Below are 20,798 nucleotides of genomic sequence, written 5' to 3'. Positions count from 1 at the left end.
CATCTTTCCAGTTATGGGAATTAAGCATAGCCATGAAGGTGAAGGTACTCCTAATCTTAGTTAGTAGTCTACTTTTTGTATTTGGGTGAGGAAAAATAATTTAGCTAAGCCCAGAACAGGAAGTTTTGTGTCACTTTCTTGCTTACGTTGCATAATACAACAAATTTTGTAAAAATGTCAGTTAGAAACTTGAATTTTTAAGGTCCAAAGCATGCACAGGGATAGTAGAAGTAGCCTTCTCAAGGACAAATATCCCAGTTATACTTACATATCTCACCACAGATTCTCAGCACTGTGAAAAACAGAGCATCAAAAATGCAAATGCTCTGAATAAAGCTACGTGGTAATCTGCAGATATCCAGAAGTCCATTTAATTTGAAATGGAACCTATAGATGCTCTAACTTGTAACCAAAGGCTCAGGTGCTCTCTTACCCCTGCTGTGTAACATCCCAACAGAAGAATCCCAGTTATTCTGCTTCCCCAAAGGAAAATATTTCCCTCTTATCTGTATTGTCCTCAGAAAAAGGTTCTGAAGATACTAAATATTTAAGTGATGGTTTGAGGTTAACAGAATTCAAATCTTTGGTGAAACCAATTAATTCCAGAAGGCTTGAATGTGCCTTGCTGTAAACTGTTGCTTTACAGTGTATTTCTTGGAGGCATATGAGGAAATGCTACCAAGTTAACTCATGTATGCTCTGCAAAGGTGTATTTTCATCCAGTCTCTTAAAAGAAATTATTAATATACCATATGTCAGTTTCCCATTTACTCATAAATAAACTTTAGCATGAAAGAGGTTATATACATCTAAGAGTTTAATAATGTCAGGCCATCTCTCATGAAAGAGGATGGAAGGAAGGAATCTAGGTGGAGACAGAGCTACCACAGACTCACTGCTGCAGACTTTCAGTAATTGTAAGTGCATGCATCCTAATCCAGCTAGGCTCACTTCATCGCAGAAAAATGGCTTATGCTAACTGCTGCCTGCTGTTTCCCTGTATTGGCTTTGTGTGGCAAGGTTTTGGTAGCAGGGGGGATGGTTACAGGGGTGGCTTCTTTGAGAAGCTGCTGGAAGCTTCCCCATGTGTCCAACAGAGCCAACACCAGCCGGCTCCAAGACAGACCCACCGCCGGCCAAGGCCAAGCCAATCAGTGGTAGTGGTAACGCCTCTGTGATAACATTTTTAAGAAGGAAAAAAAGTTGTGGGACAGACAGAAACGGCAGCCAGAGAGAGAGTGAGAGCATGTAAGAGAAACAGCCCTGCAGACACCAAGGTCAGTGAAGAAGGAGGGGGACGAGATGCTCCAGGCAACGGAGCAGAGACTCCCCGGCAGCCCCTGGTGAAGACCCTGGTGAGGCAGGCTGTCCTCCTGCAGCCGATGGAGCTCCACGGTGGAGCAGATATCCACCTGCAGCCTGTGGAGGACCCCACGCCGGAGCAGGTGGGTTCCCGAAGGAGGCTGTGACCCCATGGGAACCCTGCGCTGGAGCAGGCTCCTGGCAGGACCTGCGGATCTGTGGAGAGAGGAGCCCACGGAGCAGGTTTTCTGGCAGGACTTGTGACCCCCATGGGGGACCCACGCTGGAGCAGCGTGCTCCTGAAGGACTGCATGCCGTGGAAGGGACCCATGCTGGAGCAGTTCATGAAGAACTGCAGCCCGTGGGAAGGACCCACACTGGAGAAGTGTGTGGAGGACTGTCTCCCATGGGAGAGACCCCACACTGGAGCAGTGGAAGAGTGTGATGAGTCCTGCACCTGAGGAGGATGAAGCGGCAGAAATAACATGTGATGAACTGACCGTAAACCCCATTACTCATCCCCCTGCGCCACTGGTGGGGTTGGTAGAGAATCTGGGAGTGAAGTTGTGCCCGGGAATAAGGGAGGGGTGGAGGGAAGGTGTTTTGAGATTTGGTTTTATTTCTCATTACCCTACTCTGGTTGATTGGTAATAAATTGAGTTAATTTTCCCCAAGTCAAGTCTGTTTCGCACATCATGGTGATTGGTGAGTGATCTCTCCTGTCCTTATCTTGACCCACGAGCCCTTTGTTACATTTTCTCTCCCCTGCCCAGCTGAGCAGGGGGGAGTGATAGAACAGCTTTGGTGGGCACCTGGCGTTCAGCCAGGGTCAACCTGCTACATTCCCCCAAGTGAATTATGAATTTGTTCCAACTTCAGGGCTTCCCTTACATACATGCTGATCTCTGGATGTCAATGAGACCTAAGGAAGCTTTGCTCTAGGTCACTTGCATGCATGTAGCCTCTGTCCCTAAGGTGAGCCATAGACTTCCCTGTCTGCCTTGTAAAGGATCATTCTGCAAATCCATCTTCCATGCGGCATCACAAACTTTGCAGCACTGATGACTGGATAGTGATGGAGACTCTATTTTTGTGGCAATCTGGAAACTAGCGTGTACTTATTGGCAAAACATGGAACCAGGTGGGGATATCAATTCCAACAGACAGAGCTTGAACACAACTGGTCAGGGGAGAAGTATGATTTAGGTGTGTGAGTCACAATTTGTCATGCTCAGCAAAGAGATTCTCTGACGGTAATGATCAGCAAAACTATCTTAAAGATGGTATTTCAGTTCCCCGCAGACATAGTGAGGTACTGGTCCAGACCCATGCTCTATGTAGGAGCATGCCAGAAAAGGATGGAGAATCAGAGCAAGAACCAGAGTCTGAAGCAGTCTGTTTTCTAAATTAATTACATTTAGTCTGGTCATCAATCTGTCAGTAGTAACTTGAAGAAGTTAGAAGCTGTTCTCCTCACGGGATGAGAAGGTTTTGCCAACAGCAGTAGAAGAAATTTCCTAGAAATAATACACAAGGCTATTCTGTGCAGTTTATAAATATGTCTCAAGAAGACTGGGTCCACCTAGTCTCTTGATGGTGAATATTTTACTTCACTGAAGTAGACATAGTCTACAAACCAGCAGAAGGGACAAAGACTAATGAGTAGCAGAGCTATTGGTTTTGAGAAACTGATACTGATATTCTAATACAGTTGGCAAATTCCTTCCAACAGAGGACAACAGGTACTGAATGCCTTTTGTGTTTCCAAGCACCATCCAACTGATGACAATAGATGTCTTGCAGCTAGCTATACTGACACTTGTGGGAGAGATCAGTAAGTCCCAGAAATGCTGTGGCCAACTCACTAAATTCACATTTTTCTTATTTAGCATACTAGCCCCATGTTCTCAGAGCCAGGAAATGATACGTATTCCTCATGAGCCACCTGACCCTCCGAGAAGATGAAGACATCTTGAGTTAGGCCAAACTTGCCCAGAACATACCTAAAAGCATAACTACCGAAGTACTGCAAAGTTACCGGGACATTGGAAAGACCAAAGGGTCACTGGACAGACCACAGTCAATTCAGACTGTGATTTAGCTTGATGAATACCAAAATGGAATATATTATCTCTATGATCCGCTCATTAATGGCAGAAAGTAAAAATACTGTCATCTTACTGAGATCCTGATAGTTCATGTATCAAGGCACAATAAACCATCTTCATGATCCATCACAACAAGAGAGTTGCTAATTAGGATGTCAATGGACAGCTCCAGCATTTCCCTTCAGTTTGCCTTTGTAAATTCCAAACAGCCGTCAGCTCAGGTTCTGACACGGAAGAAACGTTCTTGAACAGGACTGGTACCTGGGTTGAGTACCAATGAGGTAAGGTAATTGCCAGGGTGCTAATATGTCAGTGCTTCTTTTGTAGACTGCACTTTGCAGAGCTTGATCAGAACAAGCAGGACCTATCTTAGGCGGCAGCAGTTCACATACTGAGCTGAGCTACCTAAGACATAGTGGTGGCTTCAAAGGAAGGAACAACAAAACTCTGCTTGCTGAAGATTCAACAGGAGGCACGTAAGTACTGCCTCTCAGCTATGTGCTTTTAAAGGAATATAAATTATTTTAGCTACTAGCAGTGTAATAACCTTTCAACAGCAAGAGCACAGCAATATTGCATTCATTTGGAAATGCCACTTTGATTCATGCAGCAGTATATGATACTAAAACTTATTGTAAGGAAAGTGAGCACAGATTCACAGAAGTATTGCATCTGGTATTAGATTTCATGAAACAAATATCAAGGGATTTTAGAAATCAAACAGTAATATGCGGTGATAGGAAGTTTTAAAATCCAACACACCAAAATAATGCAGGGGAACTGAGAAAGATACTACATAATGTACAATAGATTACTGGCTTGATCAGCTTGTGAATGAGGTTGTGCAACTGGTGATATGCAAGAGGTTAAATCAGGTAACTAAAGTGGTTCTTTCTGCTCTCAGAATCCTACAGCTCTGTAGACAAAACTCCATTTTCCTTTAAAAAAAGAATGCAAGAAAGAAAGAATTGGCTTGGGTAGTTGCACAAGAAGGTGTTTAAAGATCTGAGATTTTTTGAAAAAAAAAAGACTAAGTGAAACAGATAAGCCAAAACATTTCTGTCATGTGAGGCTCCCAGGCAAAATAGTAAAGACAGTGGAAAAGAGGAGAAAGTGATTTTTCTAGCTGGAAATGCTACAAGGGAAAATGAAAGGGATTCTCCTTTGTGCAAGAAATGGGCAGCAGATGTATCAGGAAGAAAACAGGTCTATTAATAAATGAAAAGGAATAGAGAAATTAATTATTGCAAAATGGCTGAAAGACAGACTGCCTTTTTAATTGTCTTCATCAAGGAAAACCCAGAAAAAATCTTAAGAGGTAACATGAAGGGGGGGAAGGAAGGGGGAGTTTTTACCACTGCAAGTGATTAACTACTGGAGCAAAGTACCATCTTTTGGTATCCTCAGATCCAGACTACACACCTGTCTGTAAGATAAGTCTGAGCCAAACTCACACAAAGCTCCACACCATGAAGCACAGTGGCCTGTGTTATATAGGATAATAAAGTAGTTGAATTCAAGCCTTTTGACACCTTTAAAACTGTTACTCTAGAGCGCTGCAGTACTTGGTAGGCACAGGTGTACTGGAGGTGGTAGAAAGTCACGTCACCTTTGCACAAGCTCTGACGGGTAAGAAAAGGTCAAGTGATTAATAACTCAGGTTTATAAAGAATACATCCGGGCAAGTTAGCTTGAGCTGGGGAGGGCAGAAGAAGAGGCAGATTTATAGCAGTATTAAATAAACAAAATTTAGTGGATAGAACTCCTGTTATAAAGTCAGTCACTAGGATTTCAAAAAATGGTTGGAAGATAAAGTGTATTATACATCTGCATTCTGATCAAGCATTTCACACCATTTGTTCCACAAGAACACTTATAAATAAAGAGCGTGCAAGCACATGAGATATGTGAAATACTAAAGCTTGAAAAAAGTTATTTGATGCAACATATAGCTAGGAGGCATATCATGCAAACCTCATGATAACACTTCCTAAATATACCCGCCAACAGAATGGTTTCAAGGGCTTTCAGCTAATGAGTTATACTGCTGCTAAACTGTGAACCTTCAGTTAAATGGCTGGTACATCTTGGGAAGCTTAGCACATTTCTTCTTTCTGTACTTCATATGACACTTTCAGCCGCCTTATCAGAAGAGTGACATTCACTGGTAACAGCAGAAAAGTCCATGTTGGAACGTAAATGCAAAGTGACTACATAGCTTTCCTTAATAACTGTATTTAATCTAGCTAAATTATTTTTACAGTATTTCTCTCAGTATTTTAAATAATGAAAGCTATAATAATACCGTCATCATATGAATGATTAAAAAGCTTAATCACGGGAAATTATCTTCTTTGAAATAAGTGTTGCTAATAAACCTATTAATCTGAACTAACCTTCAACAGGACCAACTTCCAGTCTCCAAAGAAGCAAACACAAAGAAAACAAACCTCCTACTTGACGTAATGAAAACTCTCAGCTATTTCTATTCTCAAGAAGTTAGCAATCTCCTTTTGCTTTGAAGCATCAGTTTATACTTTTTTCTTTGTTTGACACTTTTATTCAGATTTCAGATTCAGAAATCTTTCTTCAAGCAAAACTTCCAGTGAAACCACTTGGATTTTGTCCAAGCAAATACTCAATAAAACTACAGAAAGAATAAAGCACTTTGTCACCAAATTCTAGAAAGAAACTGTTTCTGCACAGTTCATTTTAACACAGGCTCTCGCTGGAGTGTCTAGGCAGTAGAGCAAGCAATACAAGTCAGCTGAAATGGACTGATGTCTTTCAGCATTTCTTGGCATTTGGCCTACTTCAAGATTTTTCTCCCCCATTTTAATATTTTTTTTCTTTTTAAAAATTGATATGGTAGAAGGTATACCTCTTCTTGCATTCTTTAGATGATAAACTGCTTAGGGCACAAGGGCTTTTCTGTTACTGCAGCACCTAATGCAATGGTCCCCAGTCAGACTAATGTTCTCACACTTTTTTTGGTTTTTAATTGCAATTAAATCAACCATAATTTGGAAACCTAATTTTTAAGTAATTGTAGGGTTCAGTTATATGGAAGTTAGTTATTGGACCTGAAAATAGCTCATGGTCACAAGATTGTTCCAGGCGCCTTTAGAAGGCCTTGAACAGAATAAATAAGAAGATAGAAGAAGAAAGATCCCAATTAGGAAAACACAGGTGCACATTCCACGATAAAGGGAACTTGGCACAAACAACCTCAATCCAGGGGCTTATCTTGACCAATTGGACTAAGACAAGTCTTGTATGCTCTAATTAACACAACCAATTATGTCTTATGTTTGTGCGCGTGGACAGTATCGATGTAACCAATCACCGCTTATGCTTGTGCGCGTGGACAGTACGATGTAACCAATCACCGCTTATGCTTGTGCGTGTGGACACCAAGTGCTTGCATGTAGTAGCCAATCAAAGTCTCTCAACAACTTAGAGAATTGTATAAAAATGATTAGCTAAGCTCAATAAACGGGCGACTTTAATCATCACATTGGTGTTCCGTCGTCCGGGCCCCACACGGATTAATCCCTAAACCCTACATTTGGCGACCTCCGACGTGATCCGAAAAGGAACAAGAGGCAACGCTACTGAAAAGGCGGGGGAATTGCCGCGGACCACGGTGGCTTGAAAGACAGCACCGGCACTGCTCGAGAGAGGCAGGACACTGCTTGGGAAAAGCAGGTAAAATCGTAAGCTTACGTTGATAAAAAGGGCGGCAAGGGTTTCGCAGCATCTGCGAGGGAAAAGACAGCCGGAAAGATATTTATGAGGCTGGTTCAAAAAACAGAGAAAAATATTAAAAAGGACAGAAACCTTTCAATTAGTGTGGGTACAGCTTTTGAGCTTAGTACCCAGAAAGCTATCGGAACCTCCCTATGGGATGAAATTAGTGACGGGTCTAAAGAAGTTAAAGATCTTGCAACTTTATGGAAATTGATTAAGACAACTCTGTAAGAAATGAAAGCAGATCGTAAAACGTCTGTGTCTGCTTTTGCTGCTCTCTCTCTCCAACCGCAAGCGAAAGGGAAAAGCGGGGAGAAAAACATAATGCAGCGAGAGAGACTTTTTGGAGCTTGTCCGCCTGCTCCTGTGCTCTTGACTTCTGCTCCACTCCCTGGGACTGCCGATATTAATCAGCCATCTGACAGTTCCCAAGCCTCCCTAACGGTACGATTAAAGGAAACTCTACAGAATCAGGGAGTGAGTAAAAATCCGCCTATGAGAAAACAGCCCCCAGATACCACCGTTCAACATGAACAAATTATACCTAGCATATACCCTGATTCAAATAATGCAAACGAGGATTTGGCTACTATAATACAAGAACAAGAGAAAGCTAAAATACATGCTGAAGCTCACGCTGTAGCACTCGCGGTAGCATTACGACTGATGGTGCGACAGGGAAAAGGAGACTACGGCCCATACAAAGACCCCCCCCGCGTGTCATCGGTGTGGTCAACCAGGGCATTTGAGACGTGCGTGCCCTCAACACATAGCAACGCAGCCTCGATCTGTGCCGGCACAGACTAACAGCAGCCGGTCAAACTTTCCTGGGGTCTGTGAGAGGTTGCAGAAGCCTCTGTACATCCACAAAAGCTATCGCTACACAAAGACATACGAAATGTACATGATGTACAAAAAACTTGTCGGAGACCTGCAGTGGATCCGGCCTTATTGTGGTATCACCAATACAGACTTACAACCACTGTTGGACTTATTGCGGGGCAGCAATAGCCTAACTTCTGTACTACATCTAAGTGCGCCCGGGCAGCAAGCCTTGACAGCAATTGAGCAGAAAATCACATCATCTATGTCTGGCAGATATATCCCTGATTTGCCCATAAATTTGTATGTATGTAACTCAGATAAGGAAGTTGCGGGAATTTTGGATCAGTGGGGTGAGCAACAAAAACAAAACCCATTGGTAATACTAGAATGGATATTCTTGCCTGCTAGCATGTCAAAAACGGTAGTCACTAGAATTGAAGCTCTGGGGATGTGCATTCAAAAAGCAGGGGTAAGGGCGATACAAATTTCAGGGAGGCAAATGGACAAAATCATTTTACCTATGTCACTTGATATTGTGAGTAATGCCATGATGAAACATGACTGCCTTGCAGTAGCTCTGCTGGACTTCAAGGGGGAAGTAGATAATCACTACCCCCCCCCCACCCATTATTTAAAACAATGTTAACAATGGAACCGCACTCTATCTGCAGCAATAAGCCGCTGGAAGCCATTACCGTTTTTACTGATGCTAGCAGCAAGACAGGTAAAGCAGGATTTGTATATTTACAGGATGGATCCTGGAAATCCGAAGTCATTCTGTCAGAGGGGTCAGTACAAGTGCTCGAGCTATTAGCCGTATGCTCTGTTTTTAAAAAATGGGATAAAACACCTGTCAACATTATTTCAGATTCTCAATATGTCGTGGGGATAGTCAAACGTATGCATAGGTCCCTACTAAAAACTGTAAACAATAAGCGGCTGTTTATGACACTTTTGAAATTATGGATGTTACTAACAGAGCGGACAGACTTATTTTTTATCGATCATGTTCGTAGCCATACAACGCTGCCGGGATTCATTGTGGAAGGTAATGCGCGCGCGGATCAGCTGGTAGTAGCCAATGCAAACATCTATTTTAATACACCCAAACCTGATTTCTTTGGACAAGCTCTGCTATCCCATAAATTTTATCATCAGTCGGCAAAAGCGCTGAGTAAACAATTTAATCTTCCATTGCAGCAAACCAGAGCTGTTCTTGCTGCTTGCCCAGACTGTGCGAATATTCAAAACTTACAACCACAAGGGGTGAATCCCCGGGGATTATCACCATTGCAAATTTGGCAAACAGATGTTACGGAATATCCCAGTTTTGGGAGATATAAATTTATTCATGTATCTATTGACACATATTCGAACCTTATGTGGGCTACTGTTCATATATCAACCAATGCTAAAGCCGTAATTAAGCACCTTTTGGCAGCATTTGCTGCCATGGGAGTGCCAACAGAAATTAAAACAGACAATGGCCCGGGATATCGCTCACAGTCATTAGAAACATTTTTACAGATGTGGGGGGTAGCTCATAATTTTGGCGTACCCCACAATTCCACTGGTCAAGCTATTGTTGAACGTGCACATCGGACCTTAAAGGATCGTTTAAACATTTTAAAAACGGGGGAAGATATGCGGCACTGTACTACCCAAGAGTTAATAAGCAAAGCACTGTATGTTTTGAATTGGCTACAGCCACGTGGTACTGAGGATCAGATCCCAATTAATAGGCATATGTGTGGGAACAAAAATGTTGATAAAAATCAGCCGCAAGTTTCAGTATTCGATCCGGTTTTACAGCAGTGGCAAGGACCTTGCAAATTATTTACGTGGGGAAGAGGGTATGCTTGTGTTTCCACAGGTAACGAACAACCCCATTGGATACCGGCGAAATGGGTCAAGCCGTGGATTGAGCGACCAGATGCCACAGACAACTCAGAAGAGCAAGAGGCAGCGGAGACGTCAGCAGGTCCTGAAGCCCTAGATAGACCGACTAGACAAATCACAACGGAGACCGGCAGTCAATGTGGAGATTAAGAATGCGTGTAAAAAACATGGAGTATGATATCGTTTTTGGATATGTATTTTAGTGCGAGTGGGTAGAAAAGAGAGTAAATCATCAAAAAAAAAAAAAAAAAATTTTTTTTTTAACCACTGTAACAGACATTCAACTAATCATAATCAACTAACCTACTAACCTATAACATTGTATAGAGGATAAGCTGTTTAGAATAAGTGCTGTAGAGAATAAGTAAATATATATATAGTTTAATGTTAATCAGTCCTCGGCAAAACATTACTCACAGAAGCCAAGTGTGGAAGTAGTTTTACGATACCTGATATGTAGTCATTCATTAAAAAAAAAAAAAAAAAAAATTTTTTGCTAAACAGTTATTTAAAACTGAAATTAGAAGTAAGGTCATAGACTCAGTTAACAATCTAGAAATAGGGTGATGGGAGAGTCCATTTTTTCATTAATAACCTCGGGGCGAGATTCTGCTTATGTTTTCACAGGTGCCAGCCCCTGATGGACTTCCGTTTGATTTATGCGACCATCATCACCTGAAGCATCATAGATGGTGCGGCAATACAAATTCCACCTCAGCCAAAAACTAATGCGTAGGTCATCTTAGCTAACGTAACAGATTGAAATTCTCAGTGCATTACGGCCGCATCACAAAGCCCATGAACGAATTGATAAGATAACTATGACTTGTGCAGTGCGCCTGGCCAGCGAGTGCATGCGTCATAGGTTTTTAATTGAGGTGGCTTTTGGCACACGCTGGCCACGTGTGCTAAAATCCATTCCTCTGAAAATGTATAAATACCGGGATTTTCCGAAGAGCATCAGGCTGGTGTGCAGCAAAACCATAGTTGCCTCTGTAGGGACACCCACATAAAACTGACACCTACTGATTGCTGGGCTAAGTTTGCGGAACAAGACAGCAATATGCTATTCAAAAAAAAAAAAAAAAAAAAAAAAAAAAAAAAAAAAAAAAGAGAGAGGGGGAGATGTAGGGTTCAGTTATATGGAAGTTAGTTATTGGACCTGAAAATAGCTCATGGTCACAAGATTGTTCCAGGCGCCTTTAGAAGGCCTTGAACAGAATAAATAAGAAGATAGAAGAAGAAAGATCCCAATTAGGAAAACACAGGTGCACATTCCACGATAAAGGGAACTTGGCACAAACAACCTCAATCCAGGGGCTTATCTTGACCAATTGGACTAAGACAAGTCTTGTATGCTCTAATTAACACAACCAATTATGTCTTATGTTTGTGCGCGTGGACAGTATCGATGTAACCAATCACCGCTTATGCTTGTGCGCGTGGACAGTACCGATGTAACCAATCACCGCTTATGCTTGTGCGTGTGGACACCAAGTGCTTGCATGTAGTAGCCAATCAAAGTCTCTCAACAACTTAGAGAATTGTATAAAAATGATTAGCTAAGCTCAATAAACGGGCGACTTTAATCATCACATTGGTGTTCCGTCGTCCGGGCCCCGCACGGATTAATCCCTAAACCCTACAAGTAGTGACATTGAAGGTGACATTATCCCAAAATATAGATATTGAAAAGGAAAAGTCTATATGAACTGAAAGGACTCATGACAATACAGAAGTTATTGCTGTGATATTAGTGCAAAGAGAAAAGAATCCCAGTTCCTTCCGATGCCTCTGGAAGGCCTAGCTTGATTTGCATTTTATTAGCTAGCATAACAGATATAGGAATAGCAATAGTTTTACTTTGAAATAACATCTTTTATTGTTGTTGACCAAGTAAGATGGTAATAAATAAATCCTTGTGATGTGTTAATCTGTTAATTTCAGAAAGACCAAAACTGAGCTATTTTGATACCAAAAATTTTTTATAAAATAATTGTGAGCTCAAAGCTTTTCAAATACCTGGCTGTGATGATGCTGTTGATATACATGTGATATAAATGTAAATGAATTGCTTGTGAACCACTAGAATAAGATATCCCAAATGTATTACAAAGTATGGTCTTCGAATACTTTGAATCAAGCTGTAAATTAGATAGTTCAGCTTATAAAAGGGCCCACTGAGACACCATTATTTCACAGTCTCAGAAATTATTACTTTTGACATCTCTTGGTCTACTAGGCCAAAGAATCTGAGAGAATGAAAAATGTTACCAATTCTGGGCAACATTTTCTATGTAAGATTATTTAAGAAAATAAAAAAATATTAACTGTACTTCTTTATTTCTGCTGAGCTAAACCTGTGGTTTTATCAAATTAATGTGAGTGGGTGGGTGCTCAGTGTCCAACCCAGCAAAAGTAAGTGATGTGCTAGAATAGCCCCATCTAATATCAGTCTAACCTACCGTATAGCACATATAACCTCTCAAGAACAACACTGGCTACCCGATTCGGAAAAACACTGACATGCATGCTTAATATTAAAAAGATATGGAAATCCTAGTTGACTCTAACACACCTTAGAGGGAAGCTTGAAATCAATCATATGACCAAACCACTCATGTAACGCAATGCTTGTCCGAGTGTAGGACTTTATACAGAAAGGCCTACACTTGTAAAAACTTTGAACTAGGGTAACTTTTTTCTTTGTACTACTTCCTCAAAGAATTCCTGAGTCAAGTTCAGCATCTTTGTCTTCCAGGAGCTAAAAAACATGGAAACCAAGTAGCAAGCATAAAACTCCAAGATGAGAACCTTGCTCACAACTACTCTCTTTTGACAAACTGATTTTTTTCTACAGAAGTGATTTACAGATTGTTTTTACCAAAGTCAGATCAAATGGTCCATAGCTGCTTCATGGAACCATATTAAGCCTTTAAAACCTGCAGTAACATGCCAAGAAATGAGGCTGAACATTCTTCAGAAAATTTAGAGGAGTGAGAGCAGTCTTCTGGCTCAAGAAGTTTGAGAGTCACTGTTGAGCAATACAGACAAGATTGTGCACCACGGCCCATGGATCTGCCTCAGGTCCAGACCAAGACTGTGGAACGTGCTCTCCAAGAAGCAGAGGACTACCACAAATCACATTTTGCTCTGTAAGTAAAGTGCATGCCTTTGATCTTGCTTTCCCTGATCTGCATACATAGCACCACATTTAATAGTAAACAGGAAAACCTAACATGGCCCCAAAACTCTACTTGAACAAGATACTTGAGCACATAACTCTCATTGAAGGAAGAGAGTGTGGCAATAATCACAGATATTAATTCTCTGTCTCAATGTCACTTCTAGAGCAACAGGCAAAAACCCATGCATAAATATATACATACGTACATATACATACATATACATGCACATGAAAGGTTTTAGTAACTTCAATTTTCCACTCTCTGGCTTTAAAACTTTCACATCAGCAGTGACTTACCTGACAATGAAAAACTTATCAGCCTCCGACTTCCTTGTCCCTGGATTGAATCTTCATTGGTGATGCTTTTAAAAATCTGCTGGATAAAAAAATAATGGTGAGAGAGAGTAGTCTCCAATAACTCTTGAACAGACAAATTGCTTAATAACTGTCTTTTTTACAGAATCTTAGTTGTAAAAATAAGAATCAATTAGTTGACCATTAATCAAAACAATGTTTTTATCCAGGTAATAATTTAACCACTAGTGGCTTAAGTTATCCCCTCCTGGAGGCTTTTCCTTAAGAAAACAGAATGATACTAAAATACTGCTGTAATTTCAATACAGCAGATCCTCACCCAAAAAGGAAATGCTTATTAAACAGGAGACAAAAGTAGCACATAAAGATGGGGATGTGGCTCTCACCTCTAAAACCAACTTCTGTCTTTATAACATCTTATTACTAGTGGAGAAAATCTTGTTCCAGGAAGTTTATTGCATACATGTGAGAAAGACTTCCGAGAGCTTACTAATACCCTGTGCAAAAAACAACTGTGAATTATGATAAGCATTGAGGATGATTTAGAGAAAAAAAAATAAAATTAGAAAAAGTAAAAGTCAATAGATGACTCTTTGTGCTCCACAGTCTAGGTTTTAATGTCAGTCTTTGGTTCAGCAGGTTTCTTGGGGGGCTGCTGTTGTGCAAATTAGGACCCAGGCTACCTTCTGGCCATGATCAGAACTGGGAAGCAAGAACACCTTTGAGCCAGTGCCTGGGGCATCAGCAGGAGCCCAACATCAACAGTTTTCACCACTGCTTCCCTGAACAGAGCAGAGGAGATGCCATCGGGAGTCAGGGTCCAGGTTCAACAGGGAGGTGGTGCTACTATTACTACCTCCCACCGACTCTGGAATCAAAGCAAGTGCTACTGTGCTCCCGGGAAGCCGCAGCTCCTCACCATTCCTGCCGTTCAGCTTTCAGGCAAAAAAGAAAAAAGAGCATTTATGCAGTGAAGTTCCAATTTCTGCCAGGAAGCAGTAACTGAAGGCCCACTCAGCTGTGACTCACTGTTCAGTATATTAAATATTGTGTATTCAAGCTTAACTTCGAAAACAAGCTGCTCTTTGCACCCAGAGAGTGCAAAACCTGGGCAAGTGGGCACTGCAGCCCAGCTAGCAGGGATTAAACAACAAGCACAGCTGGCAGGTCAAGACACAGATGAGGCCTAGATCATAAATATACAGTTTGAATTTAGACACCATTATAAAAATAATGGGCTCTGTTGGACTTGACTTTTTGTCATAATCATTTTGTTTCTTATAGACTATTTAAATGGGAAAAAGGGTATGGAGTAGAGTGGGACTATGAGCAAATTCCGGTAGAAACTTCCCTACTGGATCACAGCTAATTAGTTGCAATCTCACTTTCAGCCTTCTCAGCTAAAGAGGTTTCAATACATTTATTGAAGCCACCACTGATTTCTGGTTAGACACACATTTAAATCAGTATATGTGACTATGAGAATTTTATGACAAGAACTCAGTAACCTTTACCAGCCAAAGTTGTGATCCCACCAAGAAACAATGACATTTCCTTGTCAAGATGTATTTTTCATACTACATCACTGCCTGACATTTATTACACATTATCCTTTAATGCTTACTACTTATGGTCTTTTCATGATTTTATCCAGGACAGTAACTGAGCCAACTGACCTAGATATGTGCACATTTGCAAAACGTGCTTTTTTCCAGTCCTTAAACATTTCTCTGGGGTTTTTAGATCTGCCATGAAATCAGTATGAATAGTTTAACAGTCTATGCTTTGAACAGACTGGGGGTGGATCTGATGGGGTCCTGCAAATACCAGCCTGTTCAAAACTTAAAAATATGTTGCTATTAAACGATCCTTTTGGGGCTGTATCTATATTAGTGAAATTGTATTGAGGCAGTTATACTACGGTATCATCACAAATTCTGGTATCCCCATGCATCCCCAGCATGGCCAAACCTGCACTGGCAAAGCTTGTCAATACACAAAGAGAGTAGTAACACATCCAGCCCCATAAGTGAAACAACAACAAAAAAAATTTATTTGCTCCTAAAGAATCCATCTATTCTGTGAAGCAGGGGTACCTCACACCGTCCTGTCAAGTGCTCACCCCTCAGTCACACAATCATGGGATATAAAAACCAGCCCCGCTGCATAAGCGAATTATATTCTCTACAGTTTATCCCAGCGTAACTGAGATGCAGCACTGCATCAAAACGCTAGGCATTTTGATAGTATCTAGCACGTAACCTTAGTAATCTGAAACACACCACAACACTTTTTTGAAGCTCTTCTGATTTTCTTCCTGGCCAGGCAGCTAAGAAAGGGAATGCAGGGCAGAAAGGCTGAGGGAGAGAGGCACTTATGTTTGGGCTGAGACCTGGGATGCACCATTAAAGACTTCATACACCAAGCCAAACGCCTCTTGTATAGCTCTACCATCCCAAACCCGTGCTCCTCGTCCTCCAGTGGTCCGGTGGTACTGGCCTGCCACTCTCCCCACATGTACGCTGCACCTTCTCACCCACAAAACGGGTCCTCAAGCATGGCAGGGCACATTCCAGAGGGGACTCAAAAGGAGGTAGATGTCTTCTCTCAAAGGAAGGTGCGATTATGCATGGACATAGCCAGGGAAGGATATTAGGAAGGCTAGGAAAGTGATTATACTTTAATATTGGCATTTCAAGGAGTCAGAAGGAACAGCAGGGAAGGAAGGAAGAAAAGTCTCCCGACATTAAGTCTGATCTTCTGGAAATAAAAAATGCTATTTGCTGCAGTTCAGATTCACCATTTTCTAATACAGTATCAAGCTGTCCCCAGTAGTAAGGACAAGGCTAAGAACACTTGATGCAGGGCAGAGCAAAGGAGGGCGCATAGTCATCAATGCTCGCCAGCCACCACACCAACTGGGATTCATAGTGTCTTGAGGCCTGGGATGGAGAAATGCATGGGTCGTACTCTTCCTGCTTGCTATTTATCATGAAAGAAATCCAGACTGATCCAGACAATATAATTACATTGGGAGTTTTGTCACTGTAAGTAAACCTTGAATTCTAGTCATCGGGAGGTAAAAACCCCTCTATCTTCTCAACTGCCACTTAAAACATAGTTAGTTGACAGGAAGACAACATTCGTCTTGTCACTTGACATCCTATGGACTTGAAGTCCTTGGTATGGGAAGGAACAAATGTGATTTTCCCTCAATAACTTTGGTGCTTTTTTATGCCCTTGAAGTGAGAACTCAGTCTGAATTAGTTTAATATTTTTAGTTTATAATGTCATATTTGCACATTGTGCAGCCCAGCCTAATTATTTTACAAGTCCTGCTGATACAAACCAGGATGAATATAGTTTTATTACATAATTCTGTCATATCTAAACACAAAGAGATGGGACGTGAGCTGCAATTTCAAGCCTAGCTAAATCTCTCAAAAAACTGAAGGCTTCCTGAACCAGATTCAAACCTGCTTTCACTTTCCTTGCTTGTAATCAGAGCTGGTGTTGTTGCCACTGATGGGAGTGCATGCGCTCAAGCACTTAGAGAAATATCAGTACTTCCTTTAAAATATTCTCCAGTAAACACACACTGTAAAAACTTCTGGTCTGCTACAGAGCTTCCCAACCTCTGAAGCATGGCAAAAGGCAACCACCAGAGCCTGTGATGGCTATCTGTGAAACATGGGGAGGTACTTGAGGCCAGATCCAAGCCTCTCGGGACTTGCTGAGCTCAGGAAAAGATCCACGTTTGGTAGCACTTTTTACTTTTTCAGCAGAGAGAAAAAAGACAGAAGGAGATGACTGAAAGCTAAACATAATACAGTCTTGTCCTAGTATCACTTTTCCTTGTGAGTAGTTCTTGCAAATGCTGGAGGGAAGTTATGTGACCCTGAATAAGAAAGGAGGCAGGCTTCACACTAGCAAATGGAGCCCTTGAGACTCCCTCCCTCTTTAGCCATGGTATGTATTATGAAAAAAAAGAAAAAAAAAAATCTTGAGAAATCCCAGAGTACTACAGTCCATCAGCTCTTGCTGAGGCAAAATTCCAAGTGCAACACTAAAAATTTGTCTAAGCAGAAGCTAAGAAACAGAGACTCTAACAGCTAATTAAAAATGTCTCCTAAAATACCTTACGCTTCACCAGTCTACCTAGATACATGGAAGAGTAACAAGGACAGCACTCTTGCTCCTGAAATTAAAGTGGCTTACAGGTCACACCTTGGGTGCCCCTGTTCAGCCTCCCTGTACCTCTAGCTTATGATGAGGCAAATACTTTTGGAGACACATACAGGGTGAATGCAGGTCTAGAAGAAGCTGTAACTGTGTTTGCCTGGTGCTGTACTAGAAAATCTGCTTTTGGGCACCACAGTCACAAGCACTAGTGCAGCATGCTGGTAAAGCATGCTTTGCACCACTATAGTCCCTTTTAGCGTGTTTGTATATTGTGCAACTTAATTATTTTAAAAGTCCTGCTGATACAAAACAGGATTAATAGGATTTTATTACATGCTTCTACCACAACTAGACATGCACAGCTGACAAATACAAGCACTTACTCCTTTTCCCACACACAGCACAGAAAAATACTGTTAAGCCTTAGTCTTAATGTTCTGTAACACACTTTCCTCTCCAGAAGGACATTTTTGGCCCCTGCAACCACACAAAGAGATTCAACAAAGCTAAGCAAATTTTCTTTTCCCACAAGTAGAAGAAACACCTGGTTTAAGAAATCTTACTCTTTACTGACAGCCAAAGCACTTCTGTATCAGTAGCTTCTGCTGCAAAAGAATGGTAACATTTAATGCTCCTAACTGATATAAATTATCTCACACAGGCCAATATTTCTTACATTTAAAACAGAGGAAACTGCAGTGATATTAAAAACAGTGCTGCAATACCTGTTTGTATTTATTGACTTTATATGGTGAACATCATGGGCATGACCTAATGCTCAGTCCAATCAAGTTCCAATTTTAAAAGGTGCTAATTAAAACCTAGAATATTTTACACTGACAGCACAGATTGTAACTACAGTAATATTTAATGCGGATTAAATAGTCAGGTACTGTAAACTGGCAAAGCTCTAGCTTGGACCATACTATCTATTCACAAGAGCTTCTCTTTAAAAAAGCAGATCTAAGAACATATCAAAAGGGCTTACACTTCCAAGCAGTACTATCCAAACCTGCATGGAAGATGGAACTCTACAATGAAAGACAACTAGAAACTATGAAAGTAAAGCAGCAAAGTATTTTCTGTTTGTATACACCGGCTCTGAGATTGAAAAGCAGTAGACGAGAGCATTGCAAAAAGGGAAGGCTGTTACCTGTGCTTGATGCAAATCACAAATGAAAAATAGCCTCAAGTCAGTCCCAAATTGTGCATCAGCAAACAGAAGTATTGGTAGATGTGTCAGAGATAAAGATGTGGTGTTGCAGAGCTGGGGGAAAAGACAGGCTGTCTGGTAACTACTGCACTATGCTTGCTTCAAGCTCCAGTTCTCTGTTCTCTGCTTTTCAAGAGCACTAAACTTGCCTGCAGATTTAAAGCAACGTAAATAAGATTAATAGCGTGAATTCAATGGTCAGGAGCAAAAGAAGCAGCTGATGCTTTGTCCCGTCTCCCTCCATTTGTTTGTATCCCTTAGTTTATCTGAGATGTACGATGTGTCCAAAATTCCCCAGCACAACGCCGGGGCAGACTACCAGTTTCCACTCTGCACAGCTTTGCTGGTATCAGTTTAAATCAGCTTGGAGCTACTGTTTGAATAGACCTTTGTGTACATGGCACAGGTATCAAGAAGAGTTTCTCAAAAAATGATTCCCCCCTAACCTAGTTCTGTTGGCTTTTACTGTTGTCCTCTTGATTTCACTGAACCCTTAACATTAGGACAACTCTCTAAGCAAGTGGAAAAAGGTTTACATTTTCCACAGCTCAGCAGTGAAGCGTCTTTCCACATTGAAAGAATATAAGACATCATCCCAAGTTCACGCTTCATATTCTACCATCCTCTTTAGAGAGGGAATTCCTCAGCAGATCTGCAGATGGGTGAATACTGCCATTTCCTCCCAAGTGCTAAATTTAAAAAGAAACATTTTTGGAAAAAAAATTGACTAAATAAACACAAACGAAGTGCTTCCTTTCTCTCCATCACTTGACTTCTTCCACACCTTGGAAACACAGGGCACACTGGGATGGAAGGGGCGAACTGTGAAAAGATCAAATGGAGACCTGAGCTCCATGACTGTCACTGACAGAATTATGGCTATAATCCCAGGCACCACTTTGAAAATCTAGCACTAATTAGTGGCAGTGCTTCAGCTACAACCCTCACTCTGTTAACAGAATTATCCAGCTCTTGAATGCAATATACTCCACTTATCCTGTTAGCTCGTTAAGCCACTGTGCTGGCACCATAGTATTTTTCTATCAGGTGCTTCCAAACAGCAGCCAGTTTCTCCGGCAGCAGCCTAACTCCCTGCAGGGCTCCCTGCAGCTGGCTCACATCCCTGAAGGACTATGACCACACACATGCAGAGTCTTCCCCATGTGTCACGGTCAGTGCCATTCTAGCCTTGTAACACACTACCTTCTCAATGCCATTCCCTAATTAAGGGGAGAATTTGACTTTTGCAGGCATATGGCAATTGCTCTCTGTCTACAGAAAGCTCCTTTTGCCTCATCTTGTAGCAGTGTTTATTGATTACTTCATTTAGACCCAGGAGACAGAAGTTTCTCATTCCAAAAACTTCTCTCCTAGAAACTCTTAAGAAAGGTAGCAAGGAAGTGAGTAAATAATTTTCTTCCCATTGAAAATGTTATGAATTCTTTCAGCAGATTCTAGATAACAAACCCTGGCAGCCAAGCTAAATGACCAGAAAAAATTGCTGCTTAGTATCACTCGTAAAGTCCCCTAGAAGGCATCAACAAGCTTACAACAAGAGAACATTCAAAGACAGTACATACCAAGTGTATGAGGTCTCCATGTTGGCATGAAAATATTTCATACTCCCCAACCTACCCTATGTGGGTAGAATGCTATTTCAGCATAACCAGAAGCTAGAATAGGGATGTTAAGAGCAACCACTTCCAATTAAAACAAAATCGAGGATTGAGGCAACAAATCAGTATGTCCCCCAGAGTCCAGTATCTTTTTCTTCCAGAATTTTATTAGATTCAGCTTTTTAATTGTTTCAACAGTTCTGCCTAATAAATTCCAGCTATCCTCTGGCAGCAGAGGAAAAGCTTTCATTAGAGATTCTGATCTTCCTTCACACTTTGAAACTTCATTTAAATAAACTCTTAGATTTTCAGATACTTAAACATAATCACACATGCATGTAGATAGGCTTTGGGTTGCTTTCTGTGTCAATGGCTGGACTACATGTAAGCAGCAGCCATTT

General features: G+C 41.2%; 1 protein-coding gene across 6 annotated transcripts in view; it reads right to left on the bottom strand.

Annotated features, from left to right (window-relative positions):
* HECW1 (HECT, C2 and WW domain containing E3 ubiquitin protein ligase 1) overlaps window positions 1-20,798 on the bottom strand; it is a 281,480-nt gene that overhangs the window by 95,076 nt on the left and 165,606 nt on the right. For 4 of the 6 annotated variants that reach the window (XR_007508055.1, XM_049816120.1, XM_049816119.1 and 1 more), the window contains one exon: window positions 13,369-13,447. Coding sequence is in view for 5 of the 6 variants with exons in the window: in XM_049816120.1 (XP_049672077.1) it covers window positions 13,369-13,447 (79 nt within the window). In the remaining variant the exon portion in view is untranslated. The remainder of the gene's footprint in view (window positions 1-13,368; window positions 13,448-20,798) is intronic. The other 2 variants (XM_049816121.1, XM_049816117.1) reach the window with 1 other exon arrangement.

Source organism: Accipiter gentilis, chromosome 14, assembly GCF_929443795.1.
Source record: "Accipiter gentilis chromosome 14, bAccGen1.1, whole genome shotgun sequence".
NCBI classification, from domain to species: Eukaryota; Metazoa; Chordata; class Aves; order Accipitriformes; family Accipitridae; genus Astur; species Astur gentilis.
Note: the sequence above shows the minus strand (reverse complement) of the source record. Positions and strands in the feature narration are given on the sequence as shown.